This window comes from Phacochoerus africanus, chromosome 1, assembly GCF_016906955.1.
Source record: "Phacochoerus africanus isolate WHEZ1 chromosome 1, ROS_Pafr_v1, whole genome shotgun sequence".
Classification (NCBI taxonomy): Eukaryota; Metazoa; Chordata; class Mammalia; order Artiodactyla; family Suidae; genus Phacochoerus; species Phacochoerus africanus.
The window spans coordinates 83,999,220-84,022,725 of record NC_062544.1 but is presented as its reverse complement, the minus strand read 5'-3'; the positions used below and the strand labels follow the sequence as shown (position 1 = coordinate 84,022,725).

Here is a 23,506-nt window from a genome sequence, read left to right as displayed (position 1 = left end):
ACCACAGCTCACGGCAACGCCGGAACCTTGACCCACTGAGCAAGGACAGGGATCGAACCCTCAACCTCAATGGTTCCTAGTCGGATTTGTTAACCACTGAGCCACGACGGGAACTCCTAGTATTTCATTTTTAGATTTCAATTACTTACTTAGAATTCCAGGTGCTGAGTAGGTGTGGCTCAATAGAATTTTTCTGAATTGAGTGGAATAAAACCATGCCCTAGAATTTTGCTGTCTTTCACTACACGACCATAAATTCATCGAAAGATGGATCTGTCTTTGGTTTACATATTTAACTGCCAAAAGTGCATCTTGTTAATGTAGCCACACAGTATGGACCCCAAGTAATGGAAAACAAGGACACACACACACACACACACACACACACACACACACACACACACACACACACACGATCCTTTCATTGCCCAAATAGCAATGATTTGCCACTAGGGTATATGTATGTTATTTTTCACTTTTTTTTTCTTTTTAAAAGACATCCAAAGGATGACCATCAAAGGAAGGGAAATCTTTGTGGACCATAAGTGGAATTCAAATGCATTACATTACTGTGTATTCAGGCTACTCAGGAGGGCTGTTCTCTTGCTCCTTGTACATCCCTTGCTTGACCCTTGCCTGCTTCACCTCCACCTACTCACAGGATGACCCTCCTGTATACTTGCTCCACCCCAGCTAGTGATGGTTCTTATCAAAGGGGCAGTGAGGGGTGTGACTGTCTGCTGGTTTTTCTGCTAACTAATGAGCCAACCTGACATCAATTCCCCCTATAACTGTCAATCTTCCCTCTGCCCCACCCCACCCAGCGAAGATGGCCACCCTCTCCTGCCTGCTGTCTGCTGCACATGGTTGCTCCAGGATCTTGCCTTAGGCATGTAAGCTCCCCCATCCCTAAATCACTGATGTCCCTGTTGCTGACTCTGGGCTCTTTCTTCGATCTTAAAGCGGAGCAAGTGCAGGCCTTGTGGGCCAGCAGGGTGCCAACAATGGCCTTTTTTTTTTTTTTTTTAGCCCCTGAGATAACAGGAACATTTTCTTTGGCATTTGAAAAGGGCAGAATTGGGGAAGTACGAAATTATACTGGAACTGAAAAGAAAATTCTCTTTAAAATTATAGTTGAAAGTGTCCTCTTTAAGTGGCCTGTGTCTCTTCATGTCTAATTTCTACCAATTACTTTGACTCTTGGGAGAATTATGGGGCTTCTAGTAAGAGGTTTCGTAATTAAATGAAATACACAGGAGGTGGGAGAGCCTTCTGGGATGTGCCCTAGAAAACGCTCACACGCGAGGCTGGGGTTCAGCCTGGAGTGTCTGATTATTGGAATCACACGTGGGGAGGAAAAGTAACGCTGGGCTTGGTGGTGATTGACAGGTGTTACTGTGATGGAGAAACCACAGCAGCTGGTTTATTTCCAGAGAGCAGAAATTGAGGAAGGGAGGTTCAGAGGTTTTTTTTCTTTTGAATCAGGAAAGGAATATGCTAAAGTGTGGAGGTCGTTATTTGGGGTTCAGATTTGGGAAGAGCCCACTCTTTGCTCGAAGCTGCCCCTCCTTGCTGGTATGGTAGCATCCTCTTTCTCAAGCTTCCTGAGGTGTCGGGAGAACTTGATTAGCTCTTGGGGCTGCCACCTCGCCCTGCCGCGGAGCTGTCCAGCCTCACCACAGACTACCTTAATGTATTCCTCCCATTTTCCCATCTCACTCTGGAGTGACACCCTTTTCTGGCGTGTTGGAGTTTCAGGATTCACTGTTAATTATTGTGTTTGCACTTTCCCATCTAATATGCCGATGTAAAGCCTCATTCTCTTCAGGAAAGAAGAGTTTTTCCCAATCCACAACCCTTAATGGCTTGCCTACTAACTCTTCTGTGTGTCCCAAGTGTCAGCCTTTATCCCAATGGAGAGAAGAGGAGAGTCGTGCATGGTTCAAGTGAGAACTCATTCTCCTCCTCTGTTTGATGGCTGTCCTTGATTGCTTGTGTCTTTCTCCATGTATCATATTTTATTTATTTTTTTGTCTCCTCAGAGAGAGAGATTAGCATACCAGTCAGTGATTTCTAGTCTTTCTCGGAAGTCATTTGGAGTGGCGGAGAGCGCAAGTAGGTACCCCAAACACAGAAGCACAAATACTAGATTTCTTTGAAATTTCCCATTGATCTTAAAACCTATGCAAATACCACAGTACCATGAAATGTCTGTATTTATTTTAAAATAAATCAAAGCCCTCTCCTCCCACACGTACATACAATCTTTAAATTAAAATGGACTCTCAGAAGGTTTATTCTCTGACATTGCAGGTGTTCTGTAGGGACACTTGCTATTACCCGACGGCCATATGCACACAATGCAGGTAATTTAGTGGCAAAAGAGTTTTATTAAAGTGTTAGATTTATTTTTTCTTTTTACGGGCACACCCAGATTTTTTTTTTTTTTTCTTTTTACGGCTGCCTCCGTGGCTTATGGAAGTTCCCAGGCTAGGAGTCGAATCAGAGATGTAGCTGCTGCCCTTCATCACAGCCAGGGAGGGCAATTCAGGATCCAAAGCTCCGTCTGCAGCTGCAGCTCATGGCTGTTAACCTGATGCTCAGGTTAACCCACTGAGTGAGGTCAGGGATCCAACCTGCATCCTCATGGATACTAGTTGGGTTCTTAACCCACTGAGCCACAACGCTGAGCCTAAGGTGTTAGATTTCTGTATTTCTCTGCCTATCCTATGTTAAATTTAGAAACTCAGATTGGCTTCTTAGTCTTTTTCATCTTTGCTCTTCATCAATCAGAGGTAACTTGGAATGTGTATGTTTCTCAAGTAAGAAAGATATAATGGGCATTACCTGTGTTGAGGCCTGGAAAAGACTAGTCCTCATTCAGTTTTGTGTTTTTAGCTCTGAATTCAGCAGCAGATGAGAAAGAATAACTCCCAGATCCATAGAAGTACATTATTAGTGATTGCAGTGTTCTTGAGATTTTGAAATAATGATTATCTCTATGATCTGTCTAGCAGTTTTCTGTAATTTTTTAAAGGGTTGAAAGATGGAACCATTTTACAAAGAGGTAAATGCTATAATATGATTTAGTGGAGTACATCATTTCATTTGCTTCCTATTCAGCGACCACTTGGCTTGGAACTTAAAATGGCTACAGAGACTTTAAAAACCAAATTCGTAACTCATATTCATATCACACCTGTTTTTGAGGACCTGAGAGCACTTTTGCTTCATTCCTGTATATGTTAAATGTTATAATTTATTCTCACTACATCCTAATGATTGTTGGGTTTTTTTTTTTTTTTGGTTAATATTTGTGAAAACATTATGCATTCATTAGTAGTAAGAGGTACTATTATCTTCCATTATCCCTCACTTCCTATTTTATATCCTAAGAAAATTATACCTATGTTATTAGTGACTTCTCAGTACTCAGGTGTGGAGTCAGTGAGCGGAAGTGTGTGGTGAAAATGGGGCTTATATTCCATCTTTCAGCTCACAGGCCTGGACCTTGTATAAGGGTCCTCAGAGACTTCCCAGAATCCTCTAGACTTTACACTGTCCTGGGTCCCTATAGCAACACTGTGGGACCTGAGGCCTGGTTATCCCCAAGCTGGTTTCAGGACATAGGGCTGCTGCTTCACACATCTGGAACCCCCCAAATGGCTCCATTCAGCAGGCTGGCTGGACCTTGTCAGTTTCTGCACTAAACAGCTCTGTGCAAATGATGGTTCTAAGGTCATTCCTGTGTTATTTCCCTATGGTCCCTAAAAACAAAGTCGGATTGTATTATGGAGTTCCCTGGTGGCCTAGCAGTTAAGGATTCAGTGTTGTCACTGCCGTGGCATGGATTCGATCCCTAGCCCGGTAACTTCTACATGCTGTAGGCATGCCCTCCACCCCACCCCACCCCCCAAAGTATTAGGTGTCTGTGTCTTCTAAGGTAGTGACCTTTGTTAGAGAGAATGAGGTGAACACTGTCTCACTCCAAGAGGATTTGTAACAGATCCAACTTGAAATTTTCATCCTCAACTTCTGTAGTTTAAGCCCCTGAAATTGCTCTGTCAGACAACCCAGATCTTAACAAAAAGGAATGCAAAGCCCACTTTTCTGGTGAAGATCATTTATATGTTTGCAGGTGCTTCTTTTTTAAAAATTTTATTTTATTGAAGTATAGTTGATTTACAATGTTGTTAATTTCTGTCATACAGCAAAATGATTCAGTTATACATATGTACATACATTCTTTTTTGCATTCTTTTCCATTTATGGTTTGTCGCAGTTCCCTGTGCTATACAGTAGGACCTTGTTGTTTATCCGTTTCATGTGTAATAGTTTGCATCTGCTAATCCCAAACTCCCACTCCTCCCCCCACCCCCCTTGGCAACCACAAATCTGTTCTTTATGTCTGTAAGTCTGTTTCTGTTTCATGGATAAGTTCATTTGTGTCATGTTTTAGATTCACAGACACTTACTTCTTAATATGATTTACCACTTACGTTATTGGCCATACTAGCTACCACTTGTTTATTGCTGTGGCCAGAGTCCTGGCTCTTTGTTTCATTGATTGCATTGTCTTTCCTCCTGAAAGTCAAGATGAAGAAAATGGAACTTACCCTGTTTTCTGGATAAGTGTTGGCTTATCCAGAGTCACCCTTCCAATTTGGGGAGGGTCTAGGATTCCCATCAGGAGCTGGCTACTTCTTACACTGTTCCTCTTTAAATATTTTACTATTATTAGGGTTAGGTTTAGGGTAGGATATCCTGACCTATATAGTTCCTTAGGTCTTGACATTTCAGGCCAGGGACTGTCCTGTCAATTTTAGGATATTTGGCAGCATCCCTGGCCTCTGCCCATGGGATGCCCGTAGCAACCCCCCTCCTTCTTGCAATTCTGATAATCAAAAATGTTTCCAGGGAGTTCCTTTAATGGCTCAGCAGAAATGAATGTGACTAGGATCCATGAGGGTTCCATCCCCGGCCTCGCTCAGTGGGTCAGGGATCCCGCATTGCCGTGAGCTGTTGTGTAGGTCATAGATAAGGCTCGGATCTGGCGTTGCTGTGGCTGTGGTGTAGGCTGGCAGCTGTAGCTCCGATTGGATGGACCCCTAGCCTGGAGACTTCCATATGCAGTGGCTGCAGCCCTAAAAAGCAAAAAAAAAAAAAAAGTTTCTAGACTTACCAAATGCCCCTGACAGGGAAAACTGCCCCTAGTTGAGAACCATTGGATTAGAGTAAGGACATGAGGTAAGGGGTCTAACTGGGCTTTCTTCTGCCTTTGTCCACAGCATTTCTTATATTGACCTAACTTTGCCACAGGATGAAATGCCACCTTTATCACAAGTTGGATTCCTGCCTATACCCTGATTTATTCACAATTCTTTTAGTTTTCTTTTAAAAATTTTAGCTACACTTGATTTATAATGTTCTGTCAATTTCTTCTGCACAGCAAAGTGACCCAGTCACACACACATATATACATTCTTTTTCTCACATGATCCACCATCATGTTCTATCACAAGTGATTAAATATAGTTCCCTGTGCTATATAGCAGGATCTCATTGCTTATCCACTCCAGATATAATAGTTTGCATCTACTAACCCCAAACTTCCAGTCCATCCCACTCTCTCTCCCTCCCCCTTGGTAATCACAAGTCTGTTCTCTAGGTCTGTGAGTCTGTTTCTGTTCTATGGATAGGTTCATCTATGCCATATTTTAGATTCCATGTATAAGTGACATCATATGCATATTTGTCTTGCCAACTTACTTCACTTAGTATGAGAATCTCTAGTTCCATCCATGTTGCTGCAAATGGCATTATTTTATTCTTTTTTATGGCTGAGTAACATCCATTGTTTATATGTACCACATCCACTTAATCCATTCATCTGTCAATGGGTAGTTAGATTGTTTCCATGTCTTGGCTATTGTGAATATTGCTGCAGTGAACATAGGAGTACACGTATCTTTTGGAATGAAAGTTTTGTCTAGATATACCCAGGAGTGGGATCGCTGGATCATATAGTAGTTCTATATTTAGTTTGCTGAGAAACCTCCATACTGTTTTCTATAGTGGCTGTACATTAATTTTCTTTCTTTTTTTGGGGGGGGGGTGTCTTTTTTTTTTTTTGCTTTTTTAGGGCTGCACCTGCAGCATATGGATGTTCCCAGGCTGAGGGTCTAATCGGAGCTACAGCTGCCAGCCTACGCCACAGCCATAGCAACACCAGATCTGAGATGCATCTGTGACCTACACCACAGCTCATGGCAACGCCGGATCCTTAACCCACTGAGCAAGGCCAGGTATCAAACCCAAAACCTCATGGTTCCTAGTCGGATTCGTTTCTACTGCGCCATGACGGGAACTCCAGTTTTCTTTTTTAATTGTAGTTGATTTACAGTGTTGTGCCAATTTCTGCTGTACAGCAAAGTGACCCAGTCATACATTTATATACATTCTCTTATATTATCTTCCATGGTCTATCCCAAGAGACTGGACACAGATTCCTGTGCTGTACAGTAGCACTTCATTGCTTATCCATTTTAAATGTAATAGTTTGCACCTACTAACCTGAAACTCCCAGTCCATCCCACTCCCTCCCCCCTTCCCCTATTCCCAATTCTTGATTGTTCCTTTGATTGATTTATTGACTTTTGTGCTAATCCCATGCTATTTTGATTACAATAAATTTGTAGTATATATTAATACTTAGTCAGCCACACTTCTTTTTCAGGATCTTGGCAACTTTTGCATATTTATCTATTTTTTCCATATGTAGTCTAAAGTTATTTTCTCTGGTTCCCAGTGAGCCCTGCTAAAATTGTAATTTCATTACAGACTAATCTGAGAAGATTTTCTACCTTTTTTTTTTTTTTTTTGGCTGCACCCATGTCATACAGATCTCAGGCAAGGGCTCAAACCTGTGCCACAGCAGTGACAATGTTGGATCCTTAACTACTAGGCCACCAGGGAACTCCTCTGCCAAGTGTTTTTAAGAACATAAAGTTCAATATTATTATAGGAGGTAAATTTTTTATTTTAGAACTTCGTGATCATTCTGAAAATTCTATGCATGTCTAGACTAGTGGTTACCAAAAGGAATAGACATAGCACATACCCATGTTGAAGGAGAACTGAGGCTTCTATGTATGTTTGTTTATATTGTAGAATGAGTGAGAAATTATGCATTACTGATATTTAGCATTCAGGGTGAAGGTGGAAGCCTGTCTGGGTGCAAATGTCAGAGGGCCCCTGTGTATACAGAGCAGAGGGCATGTGGAAGAAGCTGGGTTCAGGGGAAGGCTTTCAGCTGAGAACCCTGGGAAGTAGATTTGTGGATTATTTTTTGTGATTTTAAGTAAGTTAGCCGTGACGAAATACACACATGGCTTTAAAAAAATTCCTGTAAAGTGATTGCAGGTTGAGGTGAATACAGAACACCGGTAATGTAAATGTGAAATTCTCCTCTCTCTCTTTCCTTTTCTCTCTCTCCCACACATACGCACACACACACATAATACGCACAGAAATGGCCATACAGACCCTCCTCTCACTGTGTGAAAAACCTTTCTTAGTACAACTAAAGAAGAATTACCTACCTATTCCAATATGACAGAAGATGGCCAGAGCAATTTTAGACTCAAAGTTCCCACTGTGGTATGGTGGGTTAAGAATCTGATTGAAGTGGCTCTGTTCACTGTGAAGGCAAGGGCTTGATCCCAGGTCCAGTGCAGAGGGTTAAAGGATCCAGTGTTGCCATCACTGTGGAGTAGGTCACAGCTGTGGCTTAGATTCAGTCCCTGGCCCAGGAATTTCCATATGTCATCAGTATGGTCATTAAAAAAAAAAAAAGAAATTTTATAGACTCATCAAGAAGACATTTTGCTATGTGGATTTACTTCCACTGGTTATTAATAGTGAATCTCATTTCAAGTGTATATTATGCCTTGGAATATTAATTATTAATCATATGAACCTATTGTGATTATACTTTTTAAATATGGCCTATTTCATCTGTTTCTCATCGTGTCAGTTTTTTGTTTTGTGAGTCTTGTTTTCTAACATATGTAGGAGGTTGTACAGCAGTACTCAGGAGACTTTTACTGACGGGTTGCGTGATCAGAAGCTTTGGAGACCACTGATGCACGAAGCTTCCAGGTCACATGGGTGATGCCTGCAGCAGTTGGCGTCTTCATGGTGATCCAGGGGCCAATAGCATCCCCTGGAAATTCAGATTCCCAGGCCCCACCCAGACCTGCTGACTCAGAATCTGAATTTTTACAGGATCCTAGGGAATCTGTGTGCACATCAAAATTTGAGAACAGAGTTAACTGTGCTTTTCTGCTAGGGAGTCACTAGCCACAGACAGCCATTAAAATGAACATTAATCAAAATTAAATAAAAAAGCATTTGGTTCCCCAGTGGCACTGGCCACATTTTAGGTTCTCAGCAACAACATGTGGGTCATGGCTACTGTATTGGACGGTGAAGATATGGACCTTCTGTCCTCTAACCCAACAGGCTAGAGGGTGCAGGAGGAAGACCTAGAAAAGAAGGAAACAATATGCAAACTTGAATTGGAACATGTGGTTTAAATGTAACTAAAGAAGGGATTTCCTGTCACTCAGCTGGACAATGGCCGATGAGAGTCCTATGAAGGGCATTCGTGTGTGTGGCTACTGCTATTTGCAGATAATGTGACTTTTCTGAACCACTAAATATCAAGCAGACCTGCCTTTTATTCCGTGGCATATTTGTGATAAAATATGATTTATGCATTAATACTGCTGTTAGTTCTCCCACATCTTTCAAAGTTAGTTGAGGAGACTTGCAGGCTTCATGAGGAAGCAGGACCCTGCCCCAGACCCCGTTTCTCGTGGTGGTGGTTCTCTTTGCTGTCATCCAGTGTGTAGGGGATTGAATTTCCTTCACAGCTACATTATATAGGAACCGCTGGGGTTAAGCTTGTTTGTTGGCTTTTATTCTTGCCTTTTAAGGTTAAAGGTGAACTTCTTGTGTTGCGCATTTGCTGATTGCTTATCTACCAGAGAGCCGTCTCTAGCTGTAAATAGCGACACAGGATGTGGCAAAATTTCTCTAGAATAAATAGCAGCCTTGGCTTGTTAGGTGCCCACGTGTCAGTGCACAGCTCCCTAGAGAGTGTATGGGTATCATTTGCACATCCCCCCATCATTTCTGGAATATTCCCTGGGGAAAGTAAACCCTTATCCATTGATGGGGGTACATGTCTGTTGGTGAAAAAAGAAGGGAGAAGAAAGGGCAGTGACCCATCTATGAGTTCATTCTTTTCTCTTCCTACTTCTTACCTCAGGGTGCCCCTGAAAACTCTGTAGTTAGGTGCTTTGTTGAAAGAGTCACTGGGATTTGTTTACCTGGCTTATTTTCCCCTGAAGCATTTCTTAAGCTTCCCTATTAGGAAGCTGCTGGAGACTTTGGACTCCAGCAGCCTCATTTTTTTTTTTTTTTTGGTAGAAATGTTTCATTTTGCAAAGAGGAGGTCATAGAGGTTATTGGAACTGTTTTTCCCCATTGATCTGAGAACATCTTTGAGGAGCAGCAGTTTATTTCCCTTCCCTCATCCCAGCCACCACCAACTAACTGCAGAGACAGGAAACACTTAAAATCTCATTCTCAGCCATCCACTCCTCAAAAATCCTAGCTCTCCAGAACTATTCACAATAGCTAAGACATGGAAACAACCTAAATATCCATCAACAGATGAATGGTTAAAGACGATGTGGCACATGTAAACAATGAAATAGTATTCAACCATAAAAACAACAAAACAATGCCATTTGCAGCAACATGGATGGAAGTAGAGATTACCATACTAAGTGAAGTCACACAGAGAAAGAAAAATAACTGTATGGTATCTCTTATATATGCAATCTAAAATGTGACACAAATGAACTTATCTATGAAATAGGAACATACGGGCATAGAAAACAGACTTGTGGTTATCAAGGAGGAGGGGGTGGGGAGAGGTGGGTTGGGAGTTTGATATTGGCAGATGCAAACGAGTGTATATAGAATGGATAAACAGCAAGGTCCTACTGCATAGCACAGGGACCATGTATTCAATATTCTGTAATAAACTGTGATGGAAAACATAAAAAAGAATATATATCTATGTATAACTGAATCACTTTGCTACACAGCAGAAATTAACATAACATTGTAAATCAACTATACCTCAATTAGAAATATCTTAGCTCTCATTTCTGCTTTCCTAAAATATTCTTCCTCTCCTCCTCCATCATATGCAATGCTACTTGCTTAATCTTCCTTAAATCTGTATTTTTGTATCTTCTTCTAAGACCATCCACTGACTCCCTGTATCCTCAGAATGAAGGCCAGTCCATCTTGTGGCAACACCCGCCCCCCCCCCCAATCCTTTCTTTCTAACCATTTCTCACATTTCTGTTGCAGCCACTGCAGAACCCTTATCAGGGGTCTGTTCCAACAGCAAATTCACCTGTATATTTGTCAGGCTCGTGCTTACTGATCCAACTGAATTGTAATAAGCAAACCTCACCTTAACGTATCTTTTACCAAACTGACTTATTCATTATTTCCATCAGGTAACTCGTGCTTTTTTTCATCTAGATCCTTACTAATTTCTGTTCTCAGTGCCTGGAATGTCGTTTTATGCATTGTCCCATGGCTAATTTGCACACGGCTTTAAAGGCTCAGCATACATGCACCTTGCTTTTTAAAACTCTCCCTGACCCCTGACTCTGGAAATAATTGACCATTCATAGCACACCTATATGATTAGAATAAATAGCAGCATTGGGTAGTTAGATGCCCATCAAATCTAAGTTTCTTTCTTTTTTTTTTTTTAAGCATTGAAGTGTAGTAGATTTATAAAATTATCTAAGTTTCAGATATACAACATAGTGATTCACAAGCTTTGAAGATTATACTCCATTTATAGTTAGTATAAAATATTGGCTATATTCCCATGTTATGCAGTATGTCCTTGTAGCTTATTTTAACCTACTAGCTTGTACCTCTTAATCTCTTACCCCTGTATTGCCCTCCCCACTTCCCTTTCCCCACTATGATAACCACTAGTTTGTTCTATCTGTGAGTCTTTCTCTTTTTTTTTTTTTTTTGTTTTATTCACTATTTGGTTGTATTTTTTTAGATTCTACATTTAAGTGATGACTTACAGGATTTATCTTTCTCCGTCTTTCACTAAGCATAATACAAGACTTTAAGTTTCTTTCTTTTTTTCCCTCTGGCTATGGCATGCCATGGCTTGACGTGAGATCTTGGTTCCCAGACCAGGGATCGAACCAGGGCTGTAGCAGTGAAAGTGCTAAATCCTAACCCCTAGACCACCAGGGAACTCCCTTTTTTGGCCAAGACTATAAGTGTCTTGAGGGAAGGATCTAACGCTTGCCCTTCCTGTAGTCAGTGGTCACGTGATGAGATGAATGAGTGAGTAGATCTCTTTATTGTCATTAGTTTTACAAAAGCTCATGAAACTAGAAGAAGCCTTCTTTTCTTTTCACTGACAGATCTTGTTCAGATCTGTAGTTCACTTCCCTCCCTACTAGTCCTTCAAAAAAAAAAAAAAAAAACCATTCTGATCATTCCACTTGAACCTGGTGTTGCCTTGAGGGAAATATCTTAAAATTCCTTCCTGTTTCCCAGAGAGAGAGAATTTGTTTCTGTCAACTGACATTTAGTGATGTTTTCTCTTTGGAGAAGTGCCTCGTAATCTGTTTGTATTTGTCACCACCTCTTTCTGATTGTTTTTTAATGAAGCAAAAATAGCCCTGTTGATGAATTGCACATTCTCGTCCTTTCTTTTCCTAACTCAAGTTCAAACTGGGCCTCATGTCCTGGGAAAAAGAAGATGTTGTTTCAACTCATGGTCTTTGAAGCTTTCTAAGGGATTAATGAGTTGAAGTGAGGTCTGTTACATGATTATTATTTAAAAGAAGTGTGTATACTCATTTTTCTTAACATGTTTACTGTTTAAAAGCATAGTTTAGAATAGTTTTTCAATAGGCATTTGCTTTTTAGTGGCCTGATTTCTGATCTTCCCATGAGACTAAAATGGGAATTCAGCTTACTGCTTGGCATTTCATCAGAGTAATTTGAGGATTAACCCTTTTGCCTGTGATAATTTTTTTTTCTTTTTTTTTTTTTATTGTCTTTTAGGGCCGCATCTATGGCATATGAAGGTTCCTAGGCTATGGATCCAATCTGAACTGTAGCTGCCAGCCTACGCCACAGCCACAGCAATGTGGGATCCGAGCCAAGTCTGCAACCTATACCACAGCTCACGGCAATGCCAGATCCTTAACCCACTGAGCGAGGCCAGGGATTGAACCTGTGTCCTCACGGATGCTAGTCGGGTTTGCTAACTGCTGAGCCACAACGGGAACTCCCCTGTGATAATTTTTTTAAACATTCATTTTATTGAAGTGCAGTTGAGTAAAGTATGTAGTTTATTGAAGTGTAGTTGTATTAATTTCTGCTGTACAGCAAAGTGACTGTTATATATTCTTTTTCATATTCTTTTCTGTTATGGCTTATTACAGGATATTGAATATAATTCCCTGTGCTATACAATAAGACTCTTGTTGTTTATCCATCCTATATATAAATAGTTTGCCTCTGCTAATCCCAAACTCCCAATCTATCCCTACCTGCTCCCCACCCTGGCAACCACAAGTCTGTTCTCCACATCTGTGAGTCTGTTTCTCTTTTGTAGATAGTTTTATTTGTGTCATATTTTAGATTCCACATATAAACGACATTATATGGTATTTGTCTTTCTCTTTCTGACTTACTTCATTTAGTGTGATAATCTCTAGGTCCATCTATATTGCTACAGATTTGCTTGCAACAGTTTACAGTGTTTAAAGCATGCGTAAGCATTACAGTCTTTGATTGCAAACATGTTCTTTTTTACTGGGTTTGAAAAGGGTATGTCCCAGCTGCTGTGAGAGCAGGCAGGGGCTGTGTCCATGTCCTGGCCATGGTCACAGGGAGCAGAGGGTGTGGAGGGAGAAGAGTCTGCTGAGTCATTATAAAGGGTGAACCATCAGGTATGGGTTTACCAATCATGATATAGTTAGGTAACCTATTCATTCTTTTTTTTTTAGGGGTATAACACTATTTTTATTACATTCACTGACATTGCTAAATTCTAAGAGGTTTAAGGGTATAAGGTGAAACAGTATAACATACCAGCAAAATTTAAGGGGTAGTATAACTATCTCTGTATGGGGGACAAGCCCTGCAGGGTAAAAGCTCAGGAGTCTCAGGAGTCGGGCCCTTGGTTGCTGACCTCAGATAAGACACACTAAGCAGTCTTGTCCGCTTATAAAAAACAGACTTCAGGACCAACAGCAACAGGATTGGAAAGAACTGATTCAAGATGGGGGCCAGTCTGAATCCGGTTAGCGGGGGGCTGTTGCAGCTCAAGTCTAGGATTGGTAGAATGGCTCTGGAACTGTTCTGAAATCGCTGGTTTCCAAACAAGGTCTTAAGATGCTTTTCCCAGACAGAGAACCTATTCATTCTTGTGTCTTCCTTGGCACCCAGCCTTCTGTGACCCCCATTGGAGCGTAACATATGGAACCCAGAGGCCAGGGGCTAGTGGCCAAAAGGTCAGATCAACCCCAATGATGTTGGCCTCCATAATATTAATGAACATTGCTTGGAGCCAAAATTTGACAGTTGTAGCTGACATAAAAACTGTGTAATGACTTCTTTAAAAAAAAAATTAGAAGATATGGGAACTCTGGCCTGGAATTCCTCGTGATGGCTGGGATAGAAACAGCCCAACTCACTATGGTGTCTATTGCTCACATCATCAACCCAATGCCATGGCGACTTGGCCCTGCCACTCGACATCACTGGTGAACTGTGACTTTTCTCCTGGTAGGTCAAGTTCCTCTGTAGCCACCTTGCTCTCAGAAATGGGGATGTAGAAGGAAGTCTGTGTTTGGAGAAAAATAGGAGAGAGCATATTTCTTGGTGGGTGTGAAGACCATTCCTGCATCTTTTTTTTTTTTTTTTTTGATCTTTTTAGGGCCACACCTGCAGCATATGGAGGTTCCCAGGCTAGGGGTCAAATCAGAGCTGCAGCCACTGGCCTACACCACAGCCACAGCAATGCCATATCCAAGCCACATCTGTCACCTACACCACAGCTCATGGCAACGCCAGATTCTCAGCCCACTGAGCGAGGCCAGGGATTGAACCCACATCCTCATGGATACTAGTTGGATTCTTAACCCACTGAGCCACAATGGCAACTCCCCATTCCTGGATCTTTTATATGAGAATGAAATGTCTAGATTATGGATTTTGGTTATATATATATATATATATATACCCTCTTTCACTCCCTGTTTGTGGACCTTTGAGTTTGCATACCTTTGTTTGATCTGCTGACCTTCCAGCTATCTGGGGAATGACCATACAACCCTTGGCAGTTGTGATAGTTTTGACATGAGTGAGATTGTACATGGTTTTTATGATAGTTGAAGATTGTGTATGAGTAATAAGGTCAGCATGACACAGGAGAGGTGGTTTTTTATTATGGTCTTAAAACAACTCTGATGTCTGGAGCCAGTTGTGTTGACCTCTCAGGTGCTTCTGCTCATGGATTCTTTGCTGCCCAGCTCTGCAATTAGGAAGGGTTGGTGCACAAATGCTCAGCTTCTGAATCTGTTTCCATCTGTTTGTTTGAAAGCCTTTATCTAAATTTTCCTACATGTTCACTCTCAGTTTTCGCCCATGTCCATTTTATAAGGTGTCAAGGGAGAGAGGACTGTTGGGGATAATGAAAAAATTCTGGAATGGATCACAGTGACAGTTATACAATGTTGTGAATGTACTTAATGACCCTGATTGTCTGCTTAGAAATGGCTCAAATGGTCAATGTTATGTTATTGTCACAGTAAAAAATAAGAGTTAAGAAAGCAAGGAGCAGAAAGTATTTTTACATTTTTCTAACAGAAAGAGGCACAGATAAAGTTCTCTATTTCTATATTCCTTAAAGTCTGGTCCTTTTTCTTTTTATGGCTGTACCTGCAGCACATGGAAGTTCCCGGGCTAGGGGTGGAATTGGAGCTGCAGCTGCAGGCCTGTGCCACAGCCACAGCAACTCAACCTGAGCCACATCTGTGACCTACACTTCAGCTTGTGGTAGCACTGTATCCTTAACCCACTGAGTGAGGCCAGGGATTGAACTCGAACCCACATCCTCCCGGATACTATATCAGGTTCTTCACCCACTGACCCACAATGGGAACTCCAGGTCTGGTCTTTTTTTTCCGGGAGGTTTGTCTTCTTCTGAGGGGATCAGAGTCTACATCATTGGTTTGTACAGGTCTTTCTTTATGTGTTTTCTCTTTTCTGTGGACTTACTCAGTTATTGCCAAGGAAACTCTCCAGGAGAGTGGGGTTAACAACACAGCCCACCTAGATGGCAGTTCTCCACTCTGGCTGCACATTAGAATCACTGGGGAGTTTCCAGGGCCCCTTGGTCCAGGCCAGACCCCATACCAATTAAGTCAAAATTTATAGGAGCTTGTCCATTGATTCCAGGATTGAACGCAGCTGGGGTAGAGAATGTCTGCCCCATGGGACTCTCGGTCTGATTCACAGAGCCCAAGGTTTGCTTGCTTGCTTGCTGTCCCAGTGCTTAAAGTAGGGAACAGAAAAGGAAATTCTTCTTTTCTCCCCCAGATTCAATAATTTCAGCCATTGCCTTCATGTGAGTGGAGGGACCTCTCTCTGAGAAGTATAGTCATTGCAGGGGTGTTGGTAGGGTAGATAAGGATGAGAAACGTTGATTCTAAGACTAAATGTTACAGAATCAAAAACAAACATATCCATCCCCCAAAGTACCTAATGGCTTGCTTTCTTTCTTTTAAAATGCATTTTATTTGAGGTTAATTTTATATTTAACAGAAAAGTCACAAAGAAATTAGAGAGACTGGAGCTTCCTGTTGTGGTGCAGTGGAAACAATCCCCACTTGTACCAGTGAGGACACAGGTTTGATCCCTGGCCTCGCTCAGTGGGTCAGGGATCTGGCGTTGCCATGAGCTGTGATGTAGGTCGCAGATGAGGCTTGAATCCTGAGTTGCTGTGGCTGTGGCATAGGGTGGCAGCTGTGGCTCCGATTCAACCCCTAGCCTGGGAACTTCCATGTTCCCTATGTGCGGCCCTAAAAAGAAAAAAAAAAAAAATTACATAGACTGCCCTTACACCCTTCCCCGAATTTCCTCATTAATTACTATCTTGCTATTATTACTATGGTACATTCGTCAAAACTAAGAAATTGCCATTGGTACATTACTGTTGACTAAACTGTGGATCTTATTTGGATTTCATCAGTTTTTCTATTGATGTCCTTTTCCAGTTCTGGGACCTAGTCCAGGTACCACAGCATGACTGCTCCTTCTTAAGTGGTTAAGACTGCTATGTTAATGTGCTGTGTTGACATCCGGTGCTGCCTTTTGAGAATCTGAACTCATTTTGTCTTATTTATTCTTGGCTTTCAGGACGTTGCCTCTCTACCCCTGTTAGATCCTTTTATTTCCTCTTCTTTTCAGAAACTCCCTTTGGAATGGCTAGAAATAAACCCCTCTCACCTGTCTGGTGTTTACAAGTGGGGGCCCCAAGACGTGAGTCGCGTCAGAGCCCTTTTTAGTTAATGTTCCCTCCAGGCTATTTCTGTAGTAATAGAGTGGTCCGTATTCATTGAACAAATGAGTAAGTAGGAACTAGAAAAAAGACTGGAAGTGCACTTAAAGATAATCGGAATAAGTTGGCTACAGCTAATATGTGTTTAGCCAGGACCGCTTGCCATGCCCTTTGTTGAGGGCTTTACCTGCTTTTGTCTTATTTAATCCTTACAAGGATGCTAAGAGATAGCTATTCATAATATTCCCATTTAAAAGTGAAAGAAACTGAGGCATAGAATGTTTCAGTCAATTGTCCAAAGCGCACATGGCTGGGAAATGTCCCACCTCTAGTTAGCTTTAGAACTTGTTGCCTCTAACTAATATACCTAGAGGAAACGCTGAAGGGGAGGTGTGAAGGAGATGAGGAAGCATATTTTGTTGTTAATGATGCTTTCTCAGAGTGTCTCCTTTTTTTTTTTTTTGCTGTGCCCACAGTATGTGGACGTTTCCAGGCCAGGGATCAAACCTGCCCCATAGCAGTGACCTGAGCCACAGCAGAGACAGCGCAGGATCCTTAACTTCTAGGCCACCAGGGGACGACTCAGAGTGCCTACATTTGATCTCAGCATATTTGATATTAATTTCTAGTTAAGGGAAGCTTTTGCTGGTAGATACACTACATCTTCAGAAATGCATTCTGTTCCTTTTTTTCCCCCTTAGTGTTTAAACCCAGATCTTGCTGTTCTTTCTGGAAGTGGAAGCCATATGGGTTTCAGTCCAGGGAAAGTTTGGTGGTTTCCAGTATCCTTTTCCAGGATGACACAAGGACATGGCCTTTGGAGAAACAGATGCCTACATAGCCAGTGATTCAGCTTAAGAATTCTTAGGAACTTGACTGTCTTTAGGGTATCTGCTCCCCTTTGCTGTGGTCCTTTGGCCAGGCCATGGTTCCTGGAGTCACTTCTGGGGTATGTGGGCTTCTTGATGCCAGGGTGGTCTTTGTCCCCTGGGACATGAAACATTCATCACTTGTTAGAGGCTGTTCTCAGGTGTCTGGGGGGATCCTGGGGCATGGGCCTAGACCTGGCCACCAGCGGGAGACCTGGTTTGAGCTTGAATCGCTCATGTTTTCCTCCTCAGCAACCATATGAATTTTCTATGCTCTGTAATAAATTGCCACAAGCTTAGTGGCTCAGCCATTAATTAGCTCAGTTTCTGTAGCTTTTCCAGGTCCTCTGCTTCAGGTGTCATTGAGCTTCAGTAGAAATGTGGACTAGAGCTGCAGTCCCATCAGGGGCTCGACTGGGGAAAGGTCTGCTCCCAAGCTCCCTTCAGTTATGGCCAGAATCATCTCCTAAAGCTCAAGTTCCCTGTTTCTTGCTGGCAGTCGTCCAAGGGCTGCCCAAAGTCCCCGGCCACATGGCCCTCTCACAGCCTGGCAGCCAGCAAGGGGAGTCTACTCTCATCTGCTAATGTGGGGTCTCATGGTGTCATGTCATCATAGGACTGACATCCCATCCCTTTGTTTCGTTCTGTTGATTGGAAGCAAGTTGTAGGTCCTGCCCCTACTCACAGGAGGGATTGTACCAAGGCATGAGTACCAGAAGGGGGATGTCACTAGGGGTCACCTTAGGGCACGTTCCCCAGAGCGACCATGTTTACTTCCCTTCCCCCAGCCTGTCACTACCTCTGGCTGCCCTGTAGGCAAGCTTTGCTTGGGACAGGGAGAGGGTTTCTGGGAGACTGTGTCCGAGCCCACAAGTCAGCCAACATCTGTCCTCAGAGTATTCGGGGGTCCTTGCCACTCCCCCTCCTCCCCTTCAGCCACAATTCTGTGTTCCAACCTTATCATTTTTTTTTTGCCTTTTTTTTTTTTTTTTTTTTTAGGGCTGTACCCTCGACCTATGGAAGTTCCCAGGCTAGGGGTCTAATCAGAGCTACAGTTGCCAGCCTACACCACAGCCACAGCAACTTGAGATCTGAGCCACGTCTGTGACCTACACCACAGCTCACAGCAACACCAGATCCTTAACCCACTGAGCCAGGGATCAAACCCGTGTCCTCATGGATACTAGGCGGATTCATTACCACTGAGCCACAATGGGAGCTCCCCAACCTTTTCATTTTAAACTGTGGTGGTGATTGCTGAAGGCAGGGGGAGATATATTGGTTGCTCATCCATTCCTCTAATATGCATGGATTTGCTTTCCAAGTGACCATAGTCCAAGATGTAAGTTTTCATATTTCATCTAGAAAATTTGTAATAATGCCTATTTTTGTCAATATTTTATATGCCTTTCAGTTCAGATGTAACTGAGTTAATTACCTGATGAAATGAACCAGAGCTGCCTTCTTTCTCAGAGTTCTTCTTGTTTTTAGAACCAAAGCTGGGAGTTGTTAGATCCTGTGCTCATGATTATCCCTTATGAGTCTGGGCTATGAGTGACTTAAAGAGAGAAGTGTATTCCCTCCATTCATTTTATGGGTGTTTTACTAAATGGATACAGTGTTGACTTATTTATTTTTTGGTTTCTTATTGAAAGACTTGTTTTTCTTTTTTGTCCACTCCTCAGCATGGCATATGGAGTTCCCGGGCTAGGGATCAGATCCGAGCCACATTTGCGACCTGAACCAGAGCTGTGGCAATGCCAGGTCTTTTTTAACCCACTGTGCTGGGCCCAGTGTAGAACCTGCATCCTGGCACTGAAGAGATGCTGCTCATCCCTTTGCACCATAGCAGGAACTCCTGAAAGATTTATTTTTTTATTGGAGTACAGTTGATTTACAGTGTTGTGTTTCAGTTGTACAGCAAAGTGATGGATAGATGGATAAAAAGACAATTCTTTTTCAGATGCTTTTCCATTATAGATTATCACATGATATTGAGTAGAATTCCCTGTTCTATACAGTAGGGCCTTCTTGATTATTTATTTTATATACAGTAGTGTGTATATGTTAATCCCAAACTCCTAATTTATCCCTCTTCTCCTTCTCCCTTTGGTAACTGTAAGTGTGTTTTTGAGCCTATTTCTGTTTTGTAAATAAGTTCATTTGTAGCATTTTTTTTTAGATTCCACATAAAAGTGATTATCATCTTTCTCTTTCTGACTGAGTGTGATAGTTTCTAGGTCCATCCATGTAGCTACAAATGGCATTATTTCATTCTTTTTTATGGCTGAGTAATATTCCACTGTAGCATATCTTCTGTATCCATTCCTCTGTAGGTGGACATTTAGGTTGCTTCCGTGTCTTGGCTATCGTGAATAGTGCTGCTGTGAACATTGGGATGCATGTATCTTTTTGAATTGTAGTTTTGTCTGAATATATGCCCAGGAGTGGGATTTCAGAATCATATGGTAGTTCTAGTTTTAGTTTTTTTTAAGGCACCTCCACAGTGGCTTCCATAGTATTTTCCATAGTGGCTGCACCAACTTACATTCCCACCAACAGTGTAGGAAGGTTTCCTTTTCTCCACACCTTCTCCAGCATTTGCTATTTGTAGACTTTTGATAATGGCCATTCTGGCCGGTATGAAGTGATACCTCATTGTAGTCTTGATTTGCTTTTCTCTGATAATTAGCAATGTTGAGCATCTTTTCCTGCGCCTATTCGCCATCTGTCTGTCTTCTCTGGAGAAATGTCTATTTGACTTATTTTCAGTGAATGCTATTTTTTCAACCTAATCATTTAAAATGTCAGTAGGTATTCACAAATATCCTTGTGCAGCCTCGTGTTAGTTCCCACGTGACAGCGGCTGGGATTTCACATCCTAGAATTCCCCTCCTCCTATTCCTGACTTTATTGTTTGAGATCCCTCACGATGCATATGACAGTATCTTGACTAAGTCTTCTCTTTCAGAAGTCTGAGATCTTCTGCTTTAGTTCCTCTTAGTATGTCTTTTATTTAGGTTGGGATGAGAATAGGAATGTGTGGGGAAAATGAGAATGTGAGTCTAGTCTCTGATGAAGTTTTAAAATGGGAAGGCTGGGCTTCAGCATTGGTTACTTCTTTTGGAATGAGTTTATTCCAATTTGGCCCTTGAAAGATTTGTTTACATTTCAAAAGTAGGCACCTCCATCCCTACCCCTGAAAAGATATGTTGGAGGGAAAGATAAAATCAAAGTAAGTTGTTGACATTTACTTACCCAATCACAGTTGCACACCTAGAAGAAACGAATCCTCTTTTGAATTTCATGTGAATCATACCCAGGTGGTTGATGGCAGCATAGACGGCTTTGAGTGATATATAAGACTCCTAGAAATTCATCTTTGAAATATGATAGCAAATAGGCATTCAGAGAGTGTTTATTTGATGGGATGTACATGTCTCAGGAGTACAGTGTGAAGGTGCCCATCCTGGCTACCCCTGCTCTGGGGAAGGAGGGGCAGGGGGGCTTCAGGGGTCCCTGCTGCTTGGTCAGGATGCCCCTAACGGGGCTGGGAGGGCCCTGCTCTGTACTTGGCAGTGGGGAGTTGCTGGACATGTGGTGTGAGCCTGGGAGAGCCTGCTGCTGGTCTCCAGGTCGTGCTCCCCACAAGGAAAGGGCATGGTCTTGGAGGCTTGGCTGCTGTCCACTTTTGTCAACTTTCCCATTGAACCAACCAGTCACCTTCAATTTCTGACAAATGCGTGGTTTCCAGGTGTCCATTGGCTCAAGTAGTGTTGTCCAGGAGCCCTTCAAAGTAGTGGCGTGGAGTGGTGGGGTTTCCTTCTGGTGACCACTTGCTGCTGGTTATCCCAAGAGCACTCAGCAGTGGGTCACTGCACATCTGTATGGTGGGGACAGGGAAGCAGCCCCACCACCTGTGAGGGGAGGGGGTGGGACATGCTGGATGCCTCTGCCTTGACTGGACCAAAGATGTTTGCCTCAGATAGCCCTTCACATCTACTCTTTTCCCAGAATTTCTGCTTCAGTTGCCTTATCTTTCTTTTTTTCTCTTGGAGTAGAACACAATGGAAAATAGTATGAGAAAAACAATTTGTATATATTTATGACCAGGTCACTATGCTGTACAGCAGACATCGACACAACCCTGTGAATCAACTATCCTCTAATAAAAAATTAAATTAAAAAATTTATTGAAATGTAGTTGATTTACAATGTTGTCTTCATTTCTAGTGCTTAGAAAAATGATTCAGTACATGTATACTTTTTTTCACGTTCTTTTCCATTATGATTTATTATGGGATATTGAATATAGTTCCCTGTGCTATATGGTGGGACCTTGTTGTTTATCCATCTTATATGTAATAGTTTTCATCTTTTAACCCCGAACTCCACTCCATACCCCACTCTTCCTCGGCAACCACGAGTCTGTTCTCTACGTCTGTAAGTCTGTTTCTGCTTCATAGATTAATTCATTTGTGTCATATTTTAGAGTCCTACATATAAGTGATACTATATGATATTTGTCTTTCTCTTTCTGACTTAGTATGATAATCTCTAGATCCATTCATGTTGCTGCAAGTGGCATTATTTAATCCATTTTTTTGGACATGCCTGCAGCATGCAGAAGTTTCTGGGCCAAAGATCGAACCTGAGCCACAGCAGTGACAATACTGAATCCTTAACTGCTAGGTCATCAGGGAACTCCTCATTCATTTTTAGGACTGAATAATATTCCACTGTATATGTATATATAACACATATACATATACATATATATATATACACACCACATCTTCTTTATCCATTCATCTGTGGATGGACTATTCTTTCATGTGTCTTTAGTTTTCATGGCCTTTGCCAGATTGCCCTCTGTAGAGGTTGAACCCCTTAAAAGTTATAAAAACTTATTTTTAATTTTCTTTCTTTTTTTAAATCTTTTTTCTTTTTAGGGCTGCACCTGCAGCATATGGAGGTTCCCAGGCTAGGGGTCTAATTGGAACTGTAGCCACTGGCCTACACCCGAGCCACAGCAACACCAGATCTGAGCCGCATCTGTGACCTACACTACAGCTCACGGCAACGGTGGATCCCCAATCCACTGAGTGAGACCAGTGATCAAACCCACAACCTCATGGTTCTTAGTTGGATTTGTTTCTGCTTCGCCAAGATGGGAACTCCTATTTTTAATTTTCTAAGTGATATATTAAGATATTCTCTTCTGGAAAAGTGAAAAATTAGAAATACAGCCAAAGTCGCTTTAGATCACCATCATCATCCCAAGCCGGTTCCCATACAGGCCCTCTCCATCCTCCAGAGGTCATTGCGGTTATTGGTTTGCTCTGTGTCTTATTAGTTCTTTTTCCATGCCCTGGCAGACATAAACCAGTGGAAATATATGTTACTGGAGTATGTGTGTGTTTGTTTAATGTATAAGCCACATTGTACTAAACTCATCATTCATAATGATGTGTTTTCCTTGATGATATGTCTTGGAGGTCTTTCCATGATGTAGATCCCTCCATAGTATTTGACTTGTTTACCATAAATTATTTTTTCAGGACTGCTTTTTTGGCAATTACTTTCAGAAAGGAATTTAGGATTTCATTAAACACCCAACAGTTCTCTACATATCTAATATATAATGTATATATTATATATAGTGTAAAATCTTAATTTATGTGTGTGTATGTTTCTCTTTTCAGGTCTCAGAACACAGATCTTCAAAATGAAGGTTACATCTTGGAATTAGATTGCTGTTCTTCCCTAGAGCATCTGACAGGCCAAAAAATCATCCCAGAATTCATCAAGAAGGTGAGCGTTGCAGTCAGGACGCCATTGAAAGGAGTTGCAGAGAGCTCACCTGAGTACCCAGGCTGGGGGCTGCCTGCAGGCAGGTGGGCTGCACTTCACAGGCCAGCCCTGCCCTGGA

At 42.0% G+C, this 23,506-nt stretch overlaps 1 protein-coding gene across 1 annotated transcript in view; it reads left to right on the top strand.

Annotated features, from left to right (window-relative positions):
• Positions 1–23,506, top strand: part of RFTN1 (raftlin, lipid raft linker 1) — a 220,424-nt gene that overhangs the window by 93,959 nt on the left and 102,959 nt on the right. Inside the window, exon 4 of the mRNA XM_047768875.1 lies at positions 23,280–23,388. Within this exon, the coding sequence (XP_047624831.1) occupies positions 23,280–23,388 (109 nt within the window). The remainder of the gene's footprint in view (positions 1–23,279; positions 23,389–23,506) is intronic.